This window comes from Helicoverpa zea, chromosome 11, assembly GCF_022581195.2.
Source record: "Helicoverpa zea isolate HzStark_Cry1AcR chromosome 11, ilHelZeax1.1, whole genome shotgun sequence".
NCBI lineage: Eukaryota > Metazoa > Arthropoda > Insecta > Lepidoptera > Noctuidae > Helicoverpa > Helicoverpa zea.
The window spans coordinates 2005938-2031253 of NC_061462.1; the positions used below are offsets into that span (position 1 = coordinate 2005938).

A 25316-nucleotide genomic window follows, 5' to 3' on the forward strand; every position below is an offset into this window, starting at 1 on the left:
TTAGTTAGAATTTTGTTTACTTAGTTTAATTCAATCTTTTTTGCTGTTTTTTTTTAAACTTGGTTAGGAAATTGTGTTGTTATTAAAGTGTAAGTGAAAACATAGTGCAATTTTAAGTGAAGGACGGCTAGACATTAGGTTACATCTATTTACAACTGTTCAGGTGAGTAATTTTCAAACCAATGTACCTTCATGCTTATAACATTTTGTCTAAGCTAGATGCTCAATTTCTTTTTAATTTGTTGTGTACTCCAGTAGGAGAGCTACCAACGAAAAGTTGTAGGTATTTTGAGATTGGCGCCACTTTCGTAGTTGTTTGGTAAACAAACAATTTAGCCAAAGTTTTCTCAAACACACTTTGTCGGTTTTATACCATTTTCTCATGGGTTAATTTTGATTGAAAAAATATTTATCGCATGTTAATTGCAAATATATCCAATGAGACGCTAAGACAGTCTGAAGTCAATAGAAAAGTCTTTTACTTACTTGTTTTTACACCTGTAAGTAATCAAAGCAGCATAAAAGGCATTTGGGCTTTCATGAATAAAATTTTAATAGCGTAATTAAAAAGCCCCAATTTAATTTCGATTCTAATTGGAATAACACTGATGACAGGACGTTCATAAATTAAGTTAATGGTAATTCATGGCGTACACGCGATTTTTTTGCGCGGGAAACTAAAATTGACTCAAAGATCAAGATGGAAATAGAGATACGGACTTATATAAATCTGTAGTGCCTCATGAGAATGCTCGAGTAATTTCGGCAAAGAATTTGTGAATTGCGCCGACAATTGTGCACCTGTTGATGCTGTTAGCTTTCTTCAGTTTTTCGTACATGTCAATGAAGCCATGAAGCTTACTTCTCTTTCTTTAGACGTTGGGCGTTTTTAATTTGTATGTAAGTTTAATAAGTAGTGCTGAGCAAGTGAAATAAAAAAAATGCTATTACCATGTAAACAGAACATAACTTTGAACCAGATAATGATTCTACGCTAGCTTGAAATTAAAAATAGAAACCGACTCCCCAAAACACTGAAAGGAACCAAATGCAACTTTTGACACGGCTCTAGAAGTCGGTGTCTGAAGGTCTGTTGTTTACTTTGCCATCGATTTCTAGAGCCACGTAAAAAAGTTTTATTTTGTCCCTTTCAGAGTTCTGAGAAATCAGTTTCTATATGTTGTAGAAAAGTTTTTATTTTATGCTTTTCAGTGTTTGGGTTCAAAACTACCTATAATATTTTAAAACCCACAGTGGCAGTCGGAAACTCAAAATGGTGGAAAGTCTTTATCAATATGAATTAAATATGCCTAAACACGAGGTAGTTTACATATTCAGTTGGCGAGTTCTCTCGACCTTCTTTGATCTCCATCATCAAGTCAGCTCCATTCCTTTACTGTTGCATAGTGCTATCAGGTATACACCTGAGTGTCAAGTTTTTACCCTATATAGGTATGCAACAATTTTCGAAAGTTGCCCTCGATTTCTCAGAATTTTCATCATCAGATCCTGAGCTGATTACTATGGGACCACCTCGGAACTATACCCTATCAAACAAAAAAGAATCATCAAATCGATGAAGAAATGGCGAAATTAAGAGCCTCCTGCTTTTTGGGAAGTCGGTTAAAATATGGAGATTTTTGTCGAATAAAATAAACACATTGAGCAGACTTGAACCGGTATCGCTCTAGCGCTTCCTACGAATACACGGAAATCAACACACTAATAGAAACATGGGTCTGCTAATACGTCATCATTACGTTTAATTGGCACCGCGCTAAAACGAACGCCTCCACTAAACACGAGTATTCTACATTTTCAAGAGGCCGGTCTTCGACGTACTCTAAACGCTAGAAAATTAGAAATGAGGAAATTAATATTGAATCACGATAGTGCATGTGTACGTGTTAGTGTTCGAATTACGTAACTATCATGACATCCATGGCAGCAACGTGAACTTGACTGCGTGCAATTGCTGCAGTGATGCTGCACTCAAGTAAAATCAAGAATTTAGGGCACCTACAAGGAGTCCTATAAAACAATCCATGTAAATAGGTAAGCAAGTTGCGAGAATTCAATAAGAACTCATTAAAGTTAAACATTATAAGGCTTAAAACGTGTTGCGAATTTTAAAAAGCGCGCGTCTCGTTTCCAGACAACATTATAAAATAGGCACACCAGGGCCAGACGTGTCTATAGTAAGAAAAAAAAACAATTTGTGGTCTATTGAATATGCGACGCGCCGCGCACTTTGCAAAGGTCGAAAACCTCCGCGACAATAGGCAAGAATCTTCCAACGATTTAATTGCGCTACGCAAGAATTTAAAACTAATATACCGTATAGTGCCTGGGTATAAGGTATAAATATAAGAATTCCAGCCAGTAAAACTGCTTACATACTCAGAACTTAGATATAGTGGCAACAAAATACAGAAACATAATAAAAATATTTGCGACGCAACGCGGCGACGATGATTACTCGTGCCGGCCGCGAAGACGCCCTTGAATTAACAAAAAAATAAACAAATAGCAATGACCTCGGCACACATGATAGACACGATTACTTACACTATTATTCAAACTGAGTCAGGTCAGATTAGGGCGGCTATTATAATTCGTAGTACTCGTTTTGTGAACACGTTATTATAAAATAGAACTAGAATCACCGGCTAGTTTAATTTGATAAGATGACGTCATCATCGTCTGGGCCCCCAATTTTGACGTCAGCTAGTACAGTGACCCACAAATCTACAGACACAATAAATTCAGCAACGTACGATGCGAAACCGCGCGGGGTCAATGAACTGTTGACGTATTTAAAATACGCACAAGTAGGTACCTTATCGCGAAATGTAGTACGCGGCAAGCGGAGCGAGCTTGCTGTGCTATGTGTTTGCAAAATGGTTATTTATAGATGTGAGTGTCCGTGACGGATGGTTCGTGCTATTTCTAAGGTCCCGAGAATTGGTGAGTAATAAACATTTTATGATGTAAGTATTCATTAAATTCCCATCAATGAAAATCAAAATGCAGTTTACTTACACAAGTTACAATCCTCCTTTGTATGTCCAAAAAGTTTTACATTCGATGACTGAATGATGTAATGTAGTTAGAACTGGCTGGCATTATTTCAAATAAACAAAAAAATGCACAAAAAAATAATGAAATCAGACATCAATTCCTGAACATTGTCAATTTTTAAAAATAGTGATGTACGCATCGTGCTTTACGGTTTTGTTAATAAAACATCGGTTTTTCAATATAATACTGGCATATTCAGATTTTTTCCCTCGGGATATTAATTAAAGTTATCAAGCAAGCAAAATCTTTTTCTCAAGACTTTAGCCAACACCGGAAACTCGGTGAGAGTTCGTTTTGCTGCTATACTTTTATCGCTATTGATATTAAGAAAATGTGAGAAAGGAAGTGTGTCTGTCGTGCTGCTACAAGACACACTACACCAGAGTTCTTTCTTTGTAAAGAAAGGAAGAGTCTGCATCAAGTGTTTATGCTATTTTCGACTTCATATAGACTTCCTTTAAGATCCATATTAGCAACAGAGGGCCGCATTGGAATTGGAACCTTGTCCGTTCAAAACGAGGCACCCGCAGTAGCCGCCCTACCTACCTACCCACATAATGCGACGGATACAGATCCGAGTTTCTTACTTACACATACACGTAAAGTACGAAGGCCAGTTTTAAATATGTGTATGTGTCGCGAATACATACGGCTTCGATGATCAGCAGGTGTAAGCGAACTAAAAGCGAGGGGTTATTGCGATTAACTCTTTTATCCCTTCGTTTCCATATCAAAGAGTAATGAACCTTGTTCTACTATTGGACAACGTCGATTAGTAACCGTGTGATTTTTCTATATTGAATAAAAGCGACACTGCATTAACTTTTCTAACTTTAGTCATAATAACTTACAACATTCCCTTAGTTTGAACAATGTTAACTTCCCAATAAATATTTTTATATGTCATTGTTTTTACTAATAATTAATAAGCACTCTGTTTATGACTAACTAGATTCCAACTAGATGGATATCTTAATTTTTAAGGTGATATCATAATTTTAAGGTGACCATGGTTTCTTTTGTTTTCTATTAAATCATATTTTTTTTATATTTGTTTTGACTTTAAAGTGGACTGCACATACAGACAACATCAAAGTAATTAACTAATTGTAACAACAAAGGCGAAACTGGCAGTGAATCGATTGCGAGTACCGAAGGTCAAAGGGTTTGCAAGTGTGCGTATGTATGCAAGTATGCAGGCGAGCTCGGTGCGGCGTCGCTGCTGCACGCCTGCACCGGCGGTTGCAACACCCTCCCCCCTTCATTCTCGGCTTCTCGCTCGTTGCCGTCTTGCCGCTAGCCTGTCTCACCTCGCGGCCGGCAGCCTTGCGCGACGCGCCGCGCTCTTTCACATTCAAAATTATTCGCAATCGCAACCATTGCAAAAACTCTCTGTGCAATAAAATACTTAATATTTCGATGCGTTCACAATTAGTTTTAAAACAGAGAGGTAGTTAAAAGTTAACAAAGAAATTAAGTGCCTTTTAAACTTTGAATGCACTCCTCGTTGCATGTCCCGCGCGCGTCGTTATGAGAACCCCGTACTGGCGGTCACGTTGACGTCGCGCCGCCATATCTGTCTCGGCCACCAACTAGCAAAATTAATAGGTAATTATTTTCGTGTACAGTGTTTTTGATTGATTTTGTCGTTCAGTGATTGTGTGTTAAAGTGTTTTCCATTTTCTGGCATCCTTTGTGGTGATTCTAACTGGATTCTTTTTGGAAATTGAGGCGCGCGCCGGCCGGTTCTTATCGGGTGCAATGCAGTTGCACTCTCAACTTATTGCAGTTTTGCATTCACCAAAGTTTCATGCGCGGAAAGTTTCTAGTGTTTATATTTCGCTCAAAGAGGATTGTAAATGTGTTCTAAAGTGATTATTCGTTAAAAGTGATATGTGAAGCGGTTTCTAAAGAGCTGTCACAGTTTGCTGTGTTATTTCGGTCATTGACCGCCGGAATTCGCATCTCCCTTTATACTGTGGTGTTGTTAGATTTTTTGACATAATTCCGATTTTCGTTTTTTAGGCTCAAAAATAGTGTCACTTCACTACAAGAATGCAATGACACACGCATTCGCTTTTTGAAATTTCACCTTCACCCGGATGGAATGAGGAGTGCACAATCCCATTGTTTCACAGTTTCATATGTTTGAACATCATTTGTTTTTTTGTTTTTCGGACGATTAGAGCGTTATCATTTTCTTCCAAAATTACAAAAATTACGAAATAAAGGTAAATATTATTCTTTTCCACAGTACATATTTTATAAATATTAAATATTTTTTATACAATATTAATTTGTTGGCATTGCTCACACGCGTGGCTCCCTTGAATCGCTGCTGGATGACATCATCTGTAGGCAAGCAATGAGGTATCCTCATTTCTAGTGAACTTAGTCATATAAAACTTGCTCTAAACTTTTGTAACATGCCCCAAAGTTGCAGCAGTTGAGTGTAGTGTGTGTAAAATGATGATGAATGTGCAGAATGGCGGAGGGCAATGGAGAAATACCCATTGAAGAGGTACCTGGGAAGGACTCCGATGTTGGCCGGACACCAGATTACCGCAAACTCATTGACTATGGCTTGGATCCTAAGGTGAGCATATAATTTTCAGTTCCTCAGTATATGTAGTTATATCAGTGTATATCCTGTACATTTAGTTCTTACCAAAAACCTAGGAATTGCAAAGTAAAAAAATTTGCCGGTGCACACTGTTTTATGCAAATTTCTAAGTCATTATATAGTATTTCTTAGTTATTCTGTGGTTTTAGAACTTTACATGAATTGCATTATCCATAATATTACAGAGCTTTATAGTCTAGAATGCTAGAGATGCGTTTGGGACATATTTGTATCTTGAGGCATATTGCCCGTCCCGGTGAAACTTCCATAGTTAGCCCTAACATTTATGAAAACGGTTTCAGCGGACTAACAATGCCATATTATACTGTATCAGAGTGTAAGAAAGGCCAGTAGCTGTTAACCCCAGAATTATCAGTGTTTTTTTTTAATACTAACTAGATACCATTTGGTATATTTCAAAATTTAGTCATCCCAGATTCTTATTAGAATCTCGTTGTGTTTTATTGTTAGTTTGTTTTTACATGATACCAATAAGAATTTAATGTTGATATGTATTATGCATATACAGCTATGTATTATGTGTCTGACTCATTCTATAAAAATTATTTATCACCTAGTTAAATAGTTACCATTATCTATGCACATAGTTCCTATCAATTTATTTTTTTCCAACATCTAGCTTATTTCTGGGTTTTTACCTACTAAAATTTATTAAACTACAATCAATGCATAATCAAAATATTAATAATAAAGCTAATAATGATCACTAGGTACTGATTTATTAATCTTATCTGTTGTATCAATCATCAGGCTTCATCAGATCTATTCCCAGATCCTATAAATATTATTTGCATGTTGCCAATCCTGTAAACTTCATGTTCAAAAGAAAAATTCTTTGGTTGGCAGTATTTATTTGCACTTTCTCTCTGATAATGCTGACCTCTGCCATTTATTATCTGGGCACCTGCAGTGCATGCATACAGGCTTGCATGCTTTTAAAAATTGTTGTTGCCACCCAGAATACTTTGTTATATGTATACATGTGTACATAAGTTGTTGACTGTATCTATGTAAGGCCATGCTTTTGCAAAATGTTTTCATTTTATATCCTATCAGAAACAGCTCTGCATTTAAATGTTTCCCCTTTTCAAATAGGATTTTTTAACTTTTAAGCATAGAATTACTCAAGTTTTCCAATTTTTATTCAGATTATTTAAACTCCAAAAGATACATTCAAATAAGATTCCAATAAGGTTTGCCAACTGAGTCCCTGACGAGTCATGCAGATGGGATACCTACACGACAAATTTATCATTCGGAAATCCATAAACGCATGAGGCCAGTGCACACTGGTATGCGCCGGGGCCGGGTGGCGGGGCGGGGGAGGCCCAGTAATTTTCCTCGTCACTGTCCTTTGTAACTTAAGTAATAAAATAATTTCGAAGAAACCACTTCGATGTGTCCATAAAGATAGCCCAGTAGGCATATACCTATAATTGTAACCACAAAGTAACGCTTCTTATCTTCGCATAAAATAGTTATTTAATTGCGTGAATTGCGATGGTCAGTGAATTGGCTCACATTGTCGTGGCGAAAGTCACGTGACTATTGTTATATTGAATAAACATATCTGCAAGTTTTATCGACTTAGGAACTCGTAAATTCTTAAAATAAAGTTTGCAGACCACCACGAATGCAAAATTTTCCCGCCTTTTGTGTTACCGCCCTTTAATAGAATAGTCCTACATAAAACATTTTGTATTTGTAGGGCTACCACCCCGCAACGACCACATACACCTATGGACAGATTGTCGGCTTTAAACCAACATAAAGAGCTTTTGTATATTTCACAAGATTCCATTGTTTAATTTGTTGGAACCACGTATTAAACTGATAATACTTAAAATGGAAGAGACAATGCTAAGCCTACCCACACTCCATGGCCTCCGTGCGAAACTTGTAATCTTTGATTTCTATATCGAGAAATTGTATTTAATGGTGAATATAATGTCGTTTCCAGGTAGCAGCCAAGCTCGACGACATTTATAAGACTGGAAAGCTAGCGCACGCCGAACTGGATGAACGTGCGTTAGATGCCTTAAAAGAATTTCCATCCGACGGTGCTTTAAGTGTTCTTGGACAATTTTTAGATTCAAATCTCGAGCATGTATCTAATAAAAGTGCTTATTTATGTGGAGTCATGAAGACCTATAGGTGAGTACTCACGTTGTATTATTTCGCTTGGCAACACGATCAAAATATTGGATGATTGCCAAACTGCCCGGTATATCTGGGTCACAATCTTGAAAAATTGATTTGACATATTATAGGCCGCGTTGCGGACAACCGTTGAATTTAAATCCCCGGCCCTCTGCCTCAGTAACTAGGAAATGATGCTGTTTTATGTACTGCACGGCCTTGTCTCGGAATGGCAATGCGAAAATCCGACTCAGAATTTAAAAATACCTTTTTTGCACAAAATCAAGCCTTGACACGGCCAATCACCGGTTAGGGAACCATTTAACATTATTGTTCCTGCAGTGTACCGAATTAAATATCTCGTGTCGATCTCTCGACCTTTGGGAGAAGAGGTCACTTCGATACCGCCCATTAAAATGCAATAAAAAAGATTGCCGCGTCTGAAATGCCCTCATAATGACACTAGTCAGAGAGCAGTGTTCCGCTAAGTTTAGCACTTCTAAGTAGCAAAATCGTGCCTCCGAGGCTGCCAATGCGAACTCGGCCGGTATTAACGTGTGAGCTCTGATTGGTAGTAGAGGCTTTTGAAATGACTTTAAACTACTTTAAAGCTGTTCCGTTAATAGGGTATAATTGTTTGCTATATGCATTGTGCAGCTATGTGCCACAACGCAGGGGTATTATGAGTTGAATTTGTACGGGGCAGAAAAATATAGAATGCGTTTTTTCTATAGTTATTTAAATCGTGAATCCGATCGCTGTTAACTCGCTAGTTAAGTTAGTTCTCAGTTTTGAGGGTTCGTAGTTAGATTAGTATAAAGCGCAAGTCCCCGGGAGTCGAGAATAAGATGAAGCGGTCGACGAAGCGAGAAAGTGAGTGGTTAATTGATACGTGATCCGGTGGTAGCGGCTGGAATGCTCGCTCCGTGACGGACTGACGGATCATTTTGCTTGTGTCCTCGTGTTTATTTGCGCCGCCCGTCGCAAGATTAGATTACGGATGGTCATTAGCCCCTGTGCAGTCGTGATGCAAAACCTGTTTGCGAGATTTAATAAAATGCTAATTGGAATTATCCTCAGTTGCCTTGTTATTGAAGGGTTTGTGTCCCAATTTTCCTTGAGAATCTTAATAGGCTATGATTACCGTATTAAACAGTAAATTGTGAAGCGCCCACCCTTATAGTTGGTACCTAAGTTTTCATTTAGGTTTTCGTAAGATGTTGCAGCGTGTTTTGGACTAGAGAGTCTGCAAAAAAAAGCTTTGATTCAGTTTCTAGGTTCGTGTCCTGAGTATTCCTGCCTCTTCATGAAAGGGTGAAAATATGCAGTAGGTTTTATTTTGAATAGAAACGATAAAGGCAACTATATCTACTCCATAATAAAAATTTAAATAAAAGGGACCCTTATAAATATCTGATTGTCTCAAAACTTGCTTTCAATTTCGTCCACAATATTGTCGATGTAAAACATCGTTCGTCTTACGTCAGGGTCGAACTGACGAAATCTCTGAATTAAGCATGGGATGCAGTGAAAACAAGATTTAAACTGCAGCTGCTTGCAACAAGTCGCATCAATGAAATCATGTCCCCTAGTTGGTTTTGTCTTTTTCGTCGGTCGTTTTTGTACCTTTTGACTGGTTAACCATAATATCTTTTATTCATTCTTCATTGCCATAAAACTACAATCCCGCAATTTTCTCCAGATCCGAAACACAACTAAGCGTTTGTTAAATGTTGATACAAAATAGTTTTTTCTTCTACAAAACAACAGAGAATTCTTAACTGAAATGTGAAGATTTTAATAGACTTGCTAAAACATGCCATAAAACTATTGAATACACATTTCTAAACTACAAAATCTTTTAATATGAAATGTCGCATTTTCGATGACACAAGTATAAAACTAACTTCGTGCAACTTAAACTTTCCTTAATCCACGAAAGACGACCATTACAGAGGAACTGATCAATGACATTCTAAATTTCAGACAGAAAAGCAGGGCGGGCGTGCAAGGTGCGCCCGCGTTGTCTTCCACTGTTCAGGTGAAGGGCCCTGACGAAGAGAAGATCAAACAAATATTGGCCCGGACCGGGTACACGTTAGATGTTACCACAGGTCAGTATACCACTAGCTAGACCTTTGACCACTAGATAACTAATGAAATGTAGGATAATATTGCTTAGCTGATAACGTGTTGAATCTATAAGTAGGTGTTATTAAATTAGTGTCGTTAAGTCAAATGTGTTTACATACATTCTCTCGCATACTTATTATTTTTCTCGTGACTGATTTTCGTGATGCTTTCGACACAGTTATTGTTCAGTTATACTTAAATTTTCATGATTACTCGCAGAAATTTTTACCGAATTGCTAATGGGTTAAAAGTAGCGTGAAGGTGGAAAGTCGAGATTTTTACGGTTTTAGTTTCCCATACGGGCACGTATTAGTTATGCGAATTAATTTGCGAATAAATGTATTTTTTTAATGTTCGTCGTAATGTTCTTCAGAAAATAAAAATATTATCAAAAATTGGAATGCATTTGCAATGCTCGTGCATTGTGTTTGTGAATAATACAGTTGTCAAGTTTGGCGCGCAACGCTCCGCGAAGGACATCGCACTTCATCAGTACTTTCATTAATACGTGGATAACTTGTTCCTTTGTGTTGATGACGCTACTTTAGCTTTAGCATTTACACATAAGGTTTAAAAAAAAATACACGTTATTATTATATTCTCAGACTTTAAGGGACAACAGTACCATATAAATTCGTTAAGAAAGTGTAATCTATGTCTTTTAGATTCCCTCCAATATTGTACAACATTGTAGGAGGCCTACGGATACAACCATGTACTTTTACTAGATTTCAATATATAAAGCAGGTACTGATTTTTGCATATGAGTATCTGATACGACCAATTGGATTTCCTTTGTGACGCATTGGAATTTGGAATCAATATTCTTATCAGATTGATGAATCAAAATTCCAATAAAAGATTGATATTAGGTATTAGTGTTATGAGAAAATCGTCTTATTTGAATCTGATTAGACTAATATTTTCCTTGCAAAACTACCGTCCAGAGTTATGCTAATATTAAATTAACGTGTCCGCCATTGTGCTCCGATGATATTATCAACGTACACATTGGTCTCTTGCACGTGCAGTGTGATCTAACTAATACCATTACCCGTTATGGACATGTTCCCTTAAGTGAACGCGGAAGTTTTGTATAGGTCGCCAGAGAGGTCCCTTCATCCAACTTCGATTTATTTGAATAGAACGTGAGAACATTTGGTTGACTTCGTGTTTGTGTGGGGCAGGTCAACGCAAGTATGGTGGGCCGCCGCCCGGGTGGGAGGGCGGTACGCCGGGCGCCGGCTGCGAGGTGTTCTGCGGGAAGATCCCCAAGGATATGTACGAGGACGAGCTCATCCCGCTGTTCGAGCGCTGCGGCACCATCTGGGACCTGCGCCTCATGATGGACCCCATGACGGGCACCAACCGCGGCTACGCCTTCGTGACGTTCACGACGCGCGAGGCCACGCAGCGAGCCGTGCAAGAGGTGAGTCCGCGCCCGCCGCCGCCGTGCCGCGGCTCTGCCACTCTCAGTGTTCGTCCGGGGGGGGGCTAATGCATGTCACCTCATACTGATGTATATTTTTGTTTCCATCATTTCGACAATCAAACTCCATTTTTCTTTTGATGTTGCTCCTGTCTGAACAGTATTAATGTACGCTTCGCGCGCTCAATGTTTAGCCTATTGAATGGTGAATGAAAATTACCCCTCCCTCGAACTTTAGTGTAAAATAAGCCGTAGAGTTGTTGAACAAACGTTTGCTACAAAGATTGGTGCCACCTGCGGCCCCTTGGCGCGGCGTCCCCGCAGCCTTGATGATCGCAAACATTTAGATAACCAGCGTGGCCCGCGGCGATAGTGCGGCACCTATCTTTGTGCGATACATGGATGTTATCGAGCACATCTGTACCAATAGCCAACATTACAGCACACTGTGTTATCGCAAAACTAAAACAATGGTGCAATTGTTCATTATCAGCCTATCACGATTGGTAACACAAAATTGTGTCAAAACTCTAAAGCTTTACTGAGGATGATTTTTTGATTGATTAAAATTGGTGTTATTAATTTGAAACAAAATTTATTCTAATTTGACGTCTACTTTCCAGGTGACTCGCCGAAATGTTTAAGTATATTCCCTTGAAAGATTAACAGTATCACAGCACTTAGTAGCCGCGCGTTTGGTCACTTCCCGCCGCCTCCCCCCGGCGGAACCATCACGTTCCTTCTGCGTCACTGCTCCTCACTGAATGTGTCACATACTGCTCTATAGCCGCAGCATCATGATGGTTCTCCCAGCGCACTGGAAGTGACCAAACCGCGGCCTCACTTGCAAGACTACTAGTAATCATCAGCCAGTAATTTTGCAAGGTCCCAATCATTTGCCTGTCGAATATGTTCACAGTCACACTTGGGAGATTTAGATTTAAGCTTCTTCTATCATTTAAAAAGCATGTCATTAATATCCCGCTCACGGCGGCCATTTGCACCCATTCGCACTAAATAGTTCCCTTGTGTAATGCTACACAGTAACATGATAATGTACCGGAGTTGTGCTTCGTGGCAAGCAGCCGCCGTCCAATTAATATGTATAATCACTGAATTTGTGTAAATGTGCAAACATAACACCTATAAACTGATCTAGCCTCGCTTGTCCTGAGATATCATCCCGTTCTTTACTGTTGCACCTCGTTCAATTTTAAGTTGCTTTAATTTTATTTTATTTTTTGTTACCATCACACGTACTCGCTTCTTTTATTTTCACTTCATCAAACGGTCCACTTACAGGGTTAACTTTGAATTGGCTTGGAAAAGTTCTCCAACTGAGAATGTAATATATCTCAGGCTCTCCTCTTTGCTCCGTACAACACTGTCGGCTTATCATCCAAATTCAGTTAACTCATTACGATTGGCTCTAACCGTCATCATCGCTCGCGCGTCGCTCGTCGCGCGTCGACGAGGCTAGCCTCGCAGGCCATGGCCCCAAGGGTCTGAATCGACGCCCTTTTTCAAAATTTTTCCCTTGTTATTTTTCCCACAGCTCGATAATCACGAAATAAAACCAGGGAAGACTCTGAGAATTAAGATTAGCGTACCGAATCTGCGACTTTTCGTCGGCAACATTCCCAAGTCTAAAGGCAAAGAGGAGATACTGGAAGAGTTTGGTAAATTAACAGGTAAAGTGTCACTCGAATGAATTAAGGAGTTTATAGAGTTGTCGGGTTGAGTGCGTGGGGCTTGGTGTGGACCGGCTCGGGCTCCCGCTTGCGTCCCGCTTGTCCCTGTCCTGCGCTCCCTCCCGCGATCTCCAGTCATACGGCCGCCAGCCGGGCAGGCAGCCAGCGCCCGGCCCCGGCCCAGGCTATTCTCCCTCGAATTGTTCTTGCAGCTGAATGATTATGAAATTCGAAAGGGGAAAAAGATTGGCGTAACAGTTTCCTTTAACAATCACCGGTTATTCGTGGGGAATATCCCTAAGAATCGAGATCGGGACGATTTGTTTGAGGAGTTTACTAGGCACGCACGTAAGTCCTTGTCGAATTCATAATAAGTGCTACTCGGTTGTTATCTAGAGCGGCCGCGGGGCACCGTGAGCGCGGGCAGGCGGGGCCCGGCGGGACTAGGGGCCCCGAGGGGCCCAGCCCCGGGGCCCGGCAGGCGCCTCACCGTGGCCCGCGGCCCGCGACCGTACCTTTTGATTGGCCTTTGCCTCGAGAATGCTCACTGGTCATGACTGGAGAACCTTGCTGTTGTTCTCTAGAATAGAATTCTTCAGTACCGTATATGTTCTCCTGGAATATCGTTTGATTTGCTTCATATTCTGTAGCGTTGAATGAGTGACTTTTGCGCGTCGGGCTCGAGGGAAGCTTTGTTCATACCGTTAGCGTGCCTGCGCCCCGCTTCCCGATCCTTATCCATGTTTTATGATTGCAGCTGGGCTCGTCGAAGTTATAATATATAGTTCGCCCGATGACAAGAAGAAAAATAGAGGATTTTGTTTTTTGGAATACGAGTCTCACAAAGCGGCGTCACTAGCTAAACGTAGACTGGGAACAGGTAGAATAAAGGTAAGTGTTTACTGCCGACTTGCATCATCACGCGTCATGTCATGTATCATCCCGAACAGAGTAATAGTGTAATGTTTGTTTCTAATTCGAGCAGGTATGGGGCTGTGATATAATAGTGGACTGGGCGGACCCCCAAGAGGAACCTGACGAGCAAACTATGAGCAAAGTAAGTTCACCTTTAACCCCCCACTTTACTCACCACACATTATTTTCTCAGTAAAAAATCTGTCGAATATTCTGAGCTACATCTAGAAGATTGATATATTTTTTAAGTCAGCATCCCCATTAAATACTTGTTTACCTTCAAAGTCAAAATACTGAAACATACCTATAATTTTAGGTGAAGGTACTGTACGCACGCAACCTGACGCAAGAGATAACGGAAGACGCGCTGAAGGAGGAGTTCGAGCGCTACGGCACGGTGGAACGCGTCAAGAAGATTAAGGACTACGCCTTCGTGCATTTTGAGGACCGGGACTGTGCAGTAAAGGTAAGGACATTCAAAATTGCAGTTTTTCTGCCTTGTTCCCCAATTTAGAACTTCATAAAGCAGCCCGCGGAATCTGGAAGCTGGTGATGGACACTATACTACCCGTGCCGATAAAGAATGGGATTAGAAATGGCGGCGCATCTATTCACTTCTCGCTCGCACATTATTTCCGTCCATACTCACACTCGTTGGTACCGACTGACAAAAAAAAAATAACGACTTTGATTATGCGTTCCCTTTAGTGATATTGATACGATAATTGCCGTATATATGGTGATTTAATGATGCTTGGTTTCGACTACCGTATAATTTATTTTAGTAGCCTAAGCCCAAGGAAGGCCTTGGGATTCAACCTATCTCCATATTCTCCATACCAAATTTCATCAAAATCGGTTCAGTGGTTTAGCCGTGAAAGCATTACAGACAGACAGAGAGACAGAGTTACTTACACATTTATAATATTAGTATGGATATTTGAGATTATTTAAAGTTATGAAGCGAAAATAGTTTATATCCATCCTTACCCTCTCCGCGATTCAGGTAATGATTTTGTTGACTATTTGTGTACCTACGTAATGTAGTCTCAAAACGATCACAAATTTAACTAACATAAGCTTTATTTTAATTCATGAAATAACGAAACACTTTCAACGGTAACGATATTTTTTAACGTTATTCAGTTTAGTTAAATTTATTGTTATTGCATTTGTATGCTGACGCTCCCAGCTCAATGAGCCGCCATTTCTAATCCCATTCTTTATCGGCACGGGTTGTACTAAGCTTGTGCACTATATTATGTTCTTTGCAGCTGGCTAGCGGCTGCTTTCTTTTATTGTTGTTTGAAATTTTGCACCATCTATTTAGCACCTATTAGAACTACGTCGAGCATCTGCATAAGCAGTATTCTTAACATAAAAATTTTGCAAATGAGACTATTGCCATCTACTGCTGAACGTAGGCTTTCTCTTATAAGCGTCAACCGCGTCTTGGGCAGCCCGTATCCATCCACAGCCCCTCATCAAATCATCAGTTCACTATGCAGTATGCAGCGACCTGCATTTATAGCACTTATAACCATCCTTATCGGAAGACTTCATTTAGTGATAATATTTAATATTAGCTATTTTCCCGCAGTTTCGTCCCGATGTAACTTTTTCTGTACCCGAACAAAATATAGCCTACATTACTCGGGGGCTAGCTTTGAAATAACTTTTCAAATCGTTTCAGTAGTTTCGAAGCCTTTACAAATAAAATGTTTTTTCTTTATTTGAAAAGTTTTGAACTGTTGATCATCAGTTTCCTACACAACTGTCTTATAATTCCAGGCAATGCAAGAGCTAGACGGCAAGGAGATGGGCGGCGCGCGGCTGGAGGTGTCGCTGGCCAAGCCGCCGTCCGACAAGAAGAAGAAGGAGGAGATCCTGCGAGCCCGCGAGCGCCGCATGATGCAGATGATCCACGGCCGCGGCGGGTAAGTGCACTGACACGCTGTACTGCTGTCTGAGGGGCTCTCGAACAAACGATAGGGCTGATAGGACTTTGCCAGAAATATTTTGGTAAATAGTTATAGTTTCGTATTTTTTCTATAATTTCCTAGGAATTTGTGTAGAGGGCGCTAGTAGTTAATTTCAGACACAGAATTTTATTTTCTCTTAAAAATGAGCGTTGTATAGGTTTTTTGGATTCTGGCTAGTGTGCTATCCTTGTTTCCTTTAGCAGCAAAAACAGATTTTTGCATATCGCCTTATTTATTTTTTTGCATTTAGTATCTTTAAGTTAAGCCAATAGTTATTTTATTTTGTTCGATTGCTCCTCGTTTATAATTGTTGAATATTATCGTGCTATAATATCCCCGACTTACATTTATTTGCTCAGAATGCCTCCCATTTTGAGATCGATACTAAACGTTACGTGAACCTAATTAAATATTGCTTTAATTGCAAAGTTAGTCTCTCTGATGCCTCAGTAAACCATCAAATACGTGATTGATGGACGTAATCAATTATATTCCAAAATAATCATGACAAAAGCCCTGTCGTCAACATTTAAATCCGTTATAGTATTTTATCTTGATCATTTTCTGGAATTGAAAGAAGTAAAATGTTATTATTCTCTTTGCGAAGAATTGTATTTTGTTCGTATTGATGTTTATGTAACACTTGCCAATTTCCCGCGATTTCACCCGTGTTCCGTGGGAACTACTCCCCGTACCGGGATCAAATGTAACCTATGTTACTCGGGAAGAGTGTAGGATCCCAACAGTGAAAGATTTTTTTAAATCGGTTCAGTGGTTTCGGAGCCTTTATTGCACAAACAAACAAAAAGGTATCCTCTTTATTATATTAATACATTTAGATAACGCTCCTGATATTTTTCTTGTAGCAAGACGAATGGAATAAAAGCTGACAGGTATTTGTGAGTTTCCACACGATGCTTGATCGAGTTCCAGTTGAGAGTCAATTGGATATCGCATATAATATTATCCAGATATTATTCAAATCAAATACTTCTATTTTCAGGCTTCATTGGCCCATACATATATACCTTAAAGACTAACATACATATTATATTATACAAAATTGTTAGTATATTATATATAAAAACTTTATACTATGTTAGTATCACTTCACTAAATAATTATTAATAGCCATCTGAATATGGCATGTGTGGAAACGTCTTCGGGCCAAGATTGAGAGTTTACCGGGGCTAGGTAGGCACGTTCACGATGTATGTAACGTCGGGATGTTAACTGTCAGATTCGATTGGTGCAGCTGCTCGCCGGTGCTGCGCGGCCGGACCCCGCAGCCGCAGCCGCGCCCGCCCCAGGCGCGCGGCGACTACGGTCAGTATGCTCACACAACACACGCGACACACACGCACACACACCACACATATACACGTCGCCCCGAATAACTTCACACACCGAAGCTAGAACATCCCCTGCGCAGTAGACGGGTTTTAATTCTGCTTAGGGACCATTTTTCATTCAGTCATCAGTTAACCTCTATCTGAGGTTTAAATATGGCGTATTGACATATTTTTAAAGCTAAAAGCTGTCAAAACATTCTTCGGATATAAGTTATCTGGCGATGGAAAAATAGGTTCTCAAAAGAATATTCGTCGCAAAAATTTACGTTAAAGTGAAGGAGATAGAATGATGTAGTGAGTAATCCTTAAAATTGAGTGGCATTCCAGTATTTGGTCGTTAGTTTCTTAAACATTCTACTGTTCAGCCGAACGCCTAACTTCAGGCTTGTCAAGTTATTTGGGACGTATTGACGACACGCACACGCGCGCGGTACACGTCCACCCGGATTGTGGCGGGGACGCTCTGTTTTCTCGTCAAGGATTTTTTTTTATTTTATAGTCTAGAAATGTCAATTGTAGTTTTGAACAGTTCTAAATGGGTCAAGTTATAACCGAGCCTCCAGCGCACCAGAAAACAGTACAACGTGACAGCACACTAGAGATAGGTGAAGGGAACTAGATACTCACCGTAACTACAATCATATGATGGCCATTGATATATTGATATACAAACCAGTCGGCATAGACGATCTCCCTCCGCCTAGCTCCCATCCCTCACACGAACAGAGATGTGAACACGGTGTGGTCTCCACGCGCACACTCGCACAATCCGCTACTGTCCCTTACTAACAAAATGGCCGCTACTATACACTCACCACCGGGACTTCCCGCCATATTGCCAAACAGTTCATACATTGCTAGCCTAATATCTACGCGATGGGAACCTTCTGTAGTGTATCGTTAAGGCCTCAGTACATGTTTCATTAACGCTACTACCTAGGCTAGTATTAATGACAGCTAGGAATAGGTTCGATGCATGGTTTCGGAAAACTCTGATCTATTAAAGATAGTCGAGGGCTACACAATATGGTCCATCTTAAATTGTAATAACAATATTAACAGAGAGTGCATGATCAGTTCTGAGTCATTGTGAGTGTCGAGTGACACGTAGGCAGGTTCCGGTGATGGGTTGTCACAGTCACCATACAATCATCATCTAAATTGAAATGCTCATAAACAATTTTATTCATCAGACAATGGACATGAACAGTTAGACATATGAGGATGCATGTTGTTCCGTGTGTCGATATGAAGAGCTTCAGTCGGTCCGTACCGCGGTGTGTGATCGCTGAGGAGCAGAGGTGTTGGATTAACCCGTGTGCTGTACCATACCATACCTGTACTGTACCCCGTGTAAAGTGACGACAGCATGTGTAACTTGTAATCTTTTCCCGGTACGAGTGTCGTGGAGGCTCGCTAACCGCCAGCCGACATCGGTAGCTTGTAAGTTAGAGTTAGTTTAGCTTAGCCTCTAAAAGGCCTGTGTTGTGTGTTTATAGATTATGATTACGACTATTACGGGTACGGTGATTACCGAGGTGGCTACAATGAGCCATTTTACCGGTACGATGAGTTCTATTTTGATTACGCGGGGCCACCGCAACCGTCCGCCGTCCGCCAGCCTCCCAACAGACCGCAACCGGTGGGTCCCACACACACTCACTAATGTATCACTCTTATTTACTAGTCACTAGTCGCTGTACTCATTATTGTTCTATCGATTTTGATTTGCCAAATTTTTATCATCTACTGTTTTTATTTTTTGTTTAATCCCATCCTCGAACGGAGTTAGTGACTCGGTAAAGACGGTAGTGTGTAGGCCTGACGGTGGTGATTGCACTGGGCGGGCGGGGCCTCCGACTTGTCACTGATTGCCGGGAAAAGTGTTAGTGGGCGCGGGGTGGCCGTCGGCCGATCTCACCATCAGGTCTATATGGCTGCGGCCACTCCGACTAACATGCCCGTCTCTCATCTGTACCTGTTGTTTTCAGTTGCCATTTCACATTTGCACCGCTTAACGTCATTCCGCCGCGCTTGTCACCCCCATGTAGAGCTTCGCTTCGCTTGCCACTAACCGATAACACGGCCGAGCTTTGCCACCCGCTCACATCCCGTAGGCGAGGAACGTAGCGTGCCCCGAAGCTTTGGAACGCCCGAGTAATGTTGTATAATTTCTCGTTGTTGTAACGAGGTAGAGAATATGTTGAGAAGACTTACTGACCCGCTTGGTAAATGCCTCACTCAGGACGACGAGCTCGGGCTCGGGCCCAACTCGCTTTACTACGATCTAACCGGAGGCATTCAGGTACCGCCACTTTATTCCAAATTATATTCATGTTTAGTGGATGTCGTGTCGCTCTTAGTGATTATTGTTTAGATGAGCCGACACTAGTTTATTCAGTAGCATTTATTTCTTTACTATATACAAGTATTAATTGTCGAGTAGGCAAAGTAAATAGTAATATTCGTTTCCCTATCCTAGAATGTATTTATTAAATTCATGTTGGATGATTCGTTGACTTAGAAAGCTTCAGTAGGTACCTGATTGTTTCACTGATTTACTTGTATAACGACATTCTGTTGATCAATTTGGTATTGTGTGGCGTTCCACGGTAAAAGTGTTCTTTTTGTAACAATGCTTGTGACGTTGGCACTAACCATGATTTATGTGAGCTCATCACAGGTACTTTTATCTCGAAAGCCACAATATTTTGATAATTTAATGAACTTGCGGACGTTGCTCAAACAGGTAGCTAGTAATATAAATTCGATGTAATTTGTAAAATGGTTTGAGCAGCGATTGCAAGTTGTGTATCTATTACATATATCTAGTGTAATATTTATTTTGTATGTTGACAGTTACATTGTATTGCGATAGCGAAATACTTTGCAGCATGATAGTAATTTATTTTAATGGTTATTTCAACTATAACGAATCCTATAAGATTGTCCCTATTTTATTTAATATGATCTGGAGTACCTAAACACAATCTTTTCTAAGTGTTATGGTTGGAATAATCGTATCTGTTTATATTTTTGTTTTTTTTTTGACCGAGTTCTGTAATTTAAGTGAATGTGTTTACAATGAAAACCTGAGTACATCGGATGTAAACTAGATTTTCCAATTATTAGTTTACTTGAATATTATGCATGCTAGTATTAGATTAGTTTATCTACAGCCAACAACATTTCTGATGTGCTCAGGCTTTCATCGAAGCTGAAATTTAACCAAACTCAAAAAAGCATTAAATACAAAGAAACAGAAATCGGTCGCTTTTTGTAATCTTTCTCACGTTGGCACTCTCGTCCCCCAATGTACCTTGGAAGATGCTTTACAATACTTTGACATGCTCCCCGTTGACATACCTCGACGTATAAAGTCCTGGGGTCCAGTAAGACAGTAAGTGGGAGTATGTCGGGTATCGTAGGGCGTGGGACTGGGTCGGGGTTGTGCGTGCGATCGCTGAGTGTGTGGGTGCGCAGGCTGGGTCATGTGGGACGGGCGGGCGATGGGCGCGGCGCGCGGCGGCGGCGCCGGCCCCCGCGGCTGGGGCCCGTGGTGGTGCGCGCCGCGTCGCGCGTGGCCGCCGCACGCCCAGCGCCATGCGTGGCAATCCCCGCGCCAAGCCAAGTTTACCAGGTCAGTGCCACGTACATATACTACACTTTCATCTCTGAACTGTTTACCCTCACGGATATAGTACTTTACAGAATGATCTTTTCTGAATTTAATTAATACACAGTATCCTATGACAAGGTACACATCGCACACAGTTCTCCAAAACCTCTTTTCACACCCTCTTCTACTTGAATCCTCATTCCATCCATAAACCTTAAACATAATATCCTTTTCTACTGCAAAATTCTAAATTACGAATGAATGACAATTGGACTCTCTCTCGGTCGACCTCGTTGCCCTTGCCCGACAAATAATATCCTGAAACCTTTTCCTTTTATTTCAGCATGTTTGATGGTTTGCGTGTAAATCTGGATTTCGATACATTCTATATCGGTAACTATCCACTCCTATATCGGTCCTTGCTAGTCCCAGGGCTACCACAAACTTGACCAAAATTGTAGAGCTCGATCGAGTGACGAGTCCATTGTTTCCTTTCGAAGTTTGTGGAAGACCTTTACGTTCCTATTTATTATAGGCTTTTTAGCCTGAATGGTGGGCGCTGATGTTCCATCCGAATGATACCTCTAGTTCCTTAACTATTCCAAATTCGTTTTCTTTTCCTTGACTTCTCCTGTGCTATCTAGAGATTATAGTAGTTCCGCATGTTGTCTTCTAGTCAGTTGATGATTCTGGAGATAGGATCTTTGGCGAAGGTACTAATGCGCGGTGTTCTGTGCCGTAGGTAAACGTAAACACGACGGGGGCCACCAGAACGTCGGGGGGGAGTGCAAGCGGCGGGTGGGCGCGGGCGGGTGCGGCGCGGGCGCGGGCTGGGGCGGCGGCGCGCTGGCGCAGCAGCCGCTGGCCAGCTAGCGCGGGGCGCGGGGCGGGCGCGGGACGGGGCGGGCGGCGCGGCCGGCCGGCCCCCGCATTGGAGGCACTACAAGCTGCGCGGGGGAGCGACTCGGCCGCTGCGTACGCGCGCTCGCGGCCCGCGGATACGTTCACGTCCGGTCCTCGCTGCGTGCCGAGAGGATCGCTCTACTTTTTTCTATATATGTGTTTTTTTATTTGATTTTCGAGTTTTCGATTTTGTATCGCATCGATCCGAAAAAATCTTAAAGTAGGACGTTATGAAATGTTTCGATTGTAAGTTTCCCGTTATGCTTATGTTTTTCACTGTCGTATTAGCCGTATATATATTTAATATATACTTTATTTGAGGGGAGCGCGCGGCCGCGGTTGCCTGTTTGCGACCGTGCGCTCGGGTCGCGGACCCGTCGACTGTCTGTTTTTTTTTAATACATGTTATTCGATATATTTTATTCCTGTGAACGCATTTTGCGATGTGATGTGTATTTTAGCAGTAATTATTATATTGTAAGGAGTTTGACTGTTGTTTTTTGACATACTTACAACTTAGGATACTTCAATCGACGACTAGCGATTACGGCTAAAATAAAACCACCCCCTGTACTCGAACATTTCCCGACTGTGTTCCTGCTTTAGTTTTTTTGCTTTATTTTTATTACATATTTCCCTTAAAATACATTAGTGTGAGGCAGTAGTATTGTAAAGTTCAGGATTTCTGTAATGTTTATTATTGCTGTACTAAACTTTTTTTGTATTCGACCACATAGCATGTCCATACTGTTAGAACTCGACTTGTATCAATCTTGTATCAGTTTAATATGTGGAATAAATTTGCAAAACTGTGTTTGCCTTATTATGTGCTTGTTTTCTTTTAACACTTACCTCTTCACAGTAGGTGCCTATTATCGCCAACACAACATAGAATACACACGCGTCTTGGACGCATACGTTAGAATGGGGGAATAAACAAATATACGCAGTCCCTTCCGTTTCACACAACTTCGTTGGTATTACTGTTTGTTATATAGCGGGGCATAGGTAAATGCGCTGCGCATACGCATTGAAAGCACATCAGTGCTGGATAAATTCAAGTGTATTCTTCATCACCACTAAGTACACGAAAGGGCTTTGCTGTAAATGTGATTAATGAAACAAAGAGTACGTTAAAGTCGTGTAATCAACTATTTAGTGGTGCGTGTGTCGCCGTTGCGGCGTGGGCGCGTCGTCATACGGTGTCGGGAGGCGCGGGCGGCGCGGCCAGGCGCGCGGCGGGGGCCCGGCGCGCCAGCGGCGGCGGGCGCGGCGGAGGCGGCGGCCTGCGGACCCGCGCGGCCCGGGCCCTGCGCGCGCGTCGGGCCCACCACGCGCCCAGGGCCACCGCACCGCCGCCGCCGCCGCATACGGCCCACCACCACCCCAAGTTCCCGGAACCGCCTGTCACTGCGCTCTCGCCGCCTACGAATACGTCACGCCTACAACCTCGTCCAAACTAAGTGGATCGACTCCTCCAACAACTTTTTCTCGTTAGATCTTTGATGCATGTCTTGTGGATGTAGGAAGAGAAGTCAGATCGTAAAATTGGTAGTTTGTGGGAAAATATTGAAGTCAACCTACCTTATTTCAAGGTTTACAGATTGTAGCACTAGCAATTCTGTTTCCTGTGAGGGCTTCTAAAATCGGGCACTTAAAATATGTACTTAGGTACGATTTATGAGCTCCCGTATGGATTTTGGAGTTAGATATCACAACTTTATACGTTACTTTACAAAGTACCTATAACGCATTTTCTTCAAAGCATTTGCAGTGTGCGTTACCCAGGCCAGATGTTGTCGAAAATAGTCATTTTAATCTTATAGATAATTAGTTGTGCGGCTTCTATAATGGTTGCGCACATTTTTAAATTTGTTGCGCTTATAGTTTTTTAATTATTTCACAAAAACATTTCCTGCGGGCGTAACGTTACCCCAGCGAGACCTTTTTCTTTCTAATGGGAATATTTAAATAAATATTACCTATAAAATTAGTTGTCTAGATAAAGTAAATGTTGTGCCATATTTTGTATTTGTTCTTTCTTCGGTTGCGAAGTTATTCGAGATTTTGCTGGGGTAACGTTTTTGGTTTTGCTAGATCTCTGAAATGGTTAAGCGGATTCTTATCATATTTTGTACATGACTTCCTAGGACTTAGTTTAAATTTGTTCGGCAATAATAAAACCAAAATAATGCATATCTTAAAGGTTATTTCATTAAATGAAAAAACATTTCAATTGGTCCCAGCACTCTCAATAAGAAGTCTAAAGACTTACTTTAACGGTGTCGTTCTGCGTTTTCGCTTTTTCGTAACCCCCTAAACTTGGTCGGGTTACCACGGTCATTCACTTCCTAATGAGTTTAATCGTATTATCTCATTAATTATCCAATGTACTGAGCTGAAATTTTACTGATTCAGTTCATATATCCAATCCAGTGGCCAAATAACACCGCGCGCATCAAGACCGTGCTCGTGAAGAACTGAATATCATCATAACTTGTTAAATACTTACAGGATGCTAATGAAACTTCACATACATTTGAAGGCAGTTACAGGCTTTAAAATAACGTTTAAAGTAAGTCTTTAGACTTCTTATTGAGAGTGCTGGGACCAATTGAAATGTTTTTTCATTTAATGAAATAACCTTTAAGATATGCATTATTTTGGTTTTATTATTGCCGAACAAATTTAAACTAAGTCCTAGGAAGTCATGTACAAAATATGATAAGAATCCGCTTAACCATTTCAGAGATCTAGCAAAACCAAAAACGTTACCCCAGCAAAATCTCGAATAACTTCGCAACCGAAGAAAGAACAAATACAAAATATGGCACAACATTTACTTTATCTAGACAACTAATTTTATAGGTAATATTTATTTAAATATTCCCATTAGAAAGAAAATGGTCTGGCTGGGGTAACGTTACGCCCGCAGGAAATGTTTTTGTGAAATAATTAAAAAACTATAAGCGCAACAAATTTAAAAATGTGCGCAACAATTACAGAAGCCGCACAACTAATTATCTATAAGATTAAAATGACCATTTTCGACAACATCTGGCCTGGGTAACTCACACGCATTTGCATTATTCGAATGGCACAATTTTACCTCACTAGTAGTAATTTTACCTGTTTGTCCTGTTTAATTAATTTGGAAGGCAGATCTTCGTTCATTCTTTGGTTCTGAATTTTATTTTGCAGCATTATGCTTCTGCTTTTTGTTTTTGACCAATAAAAAATATGCCTATAGGTATCCTGAGTTGTAGGAAGTAATTAAACGATCTGGCTTCAACTGACACTGAGTGGAGTCGACCTCTCGGTCTTTATAGACACTTAGGTAGGGAAAGCTTTACGATATTCAAAGTTTTTTTTTATTTTTAGATTTCCAGTTATTGGGAATTCGATTGAATGTCTCTTATTTTTTCCAT

General features: G+C 40.8%; 2 protein-coding genes across 11 annotated transcripts in view; one reads left to right on the forward strand and one right to left on the reverse strand.

The window, feature by feature from the left end:
• Nucleotides 1–4305: 4305 nt before the first annotated feature.
• On the forward strand, nt 4306–22714 carry LOC124634523 (heterogeneous nuclear ribonucleoprotein R-like). Of its 9 annotated transcripts, none has more exons than XM_047170124.1 (15): nt 4306–4689; nt 5107–5312; nt 5566–5677; nt 7686–7879; nt 9851–9978; nt 11185–11426; nt 12982–13117; nt 13875–14008; nt 14100–14174; nt 14349–14498; nt 15824–15969; nt 17255–17340; nt 18866–19008; nt 20850–21006; nt 21728–22714. In XM_047170124.1, the coding sequence occupies exons 3-15, from the start codon at nt 5567–5569 to the stop codon at nt 21856–21858; spliced, it is 1833 nt and encodes a 610-aa protein (XP_047026080.1). In that variant the 5' UTR covers nt 4306–4689; nt 5107–5312; nt 5566; the 3' UTR covers nt 21859–22714. The 9 variants fall into 9 exon arrangements, with proteins under 9 accessions (XP_047026080.1, XP_047026083.1, XP_047026082.1 ...); XM_047170127.1 differs by having other exon boundaries at nt 5268–5312; XM_047170129.1 differs by having other exon boundaries at nt 4307–4689; nt 17270–17340.
• Nucleotides 22715–23017: 303 nt separating this feature from the next.
• The window catches only part of LOC124634522 (cubilin), a 108433-nt gene continuing 106134 nt past the window's right edge, over nt 23018–25316 (reverse strand). For both annotated transcript variants that reach the window (XM_047170123.1, XM_047170122.1), the window contains one exon: nt 23018–23313. In XM_047170123.1, coding sequence (XP_047026079.1) covers nt 23084–23313 — 230 coding nt within the window. In that variant the 3' untranslated portion in view covers nt 23018–23083. The remainder of the gene's footprint in view (nt 23314–25316) is intronic.

What these genes read in the sequence shown, in the direction of transcription:
- LOC124634523 (XM_047170124.1), top strand. Translation starts at nt 5,567, where the DNA reads ATGGCGGAGGGCAATGGAGAAATACCCATTGAAGAGGTACCTGGGAAG. An exon ending in GGAGTCATGAAGACCTATAG is followed by an intron (nt 7,880 to 9,850) that starts GTGAGTACTCAC and finishes TCTAAATTTCAG; the next exon opens with ACAGAAAAGCAGGGCGGGCG. An exon ending in CCAGGCGCGCGGCGACTACG is followed by an intron (nt 17,341 to 18,865) that starts GTCAGTATGCTC and finishes GTGTGTTTATAG; the next exon opens with ATTATGATTACGACTATTAC.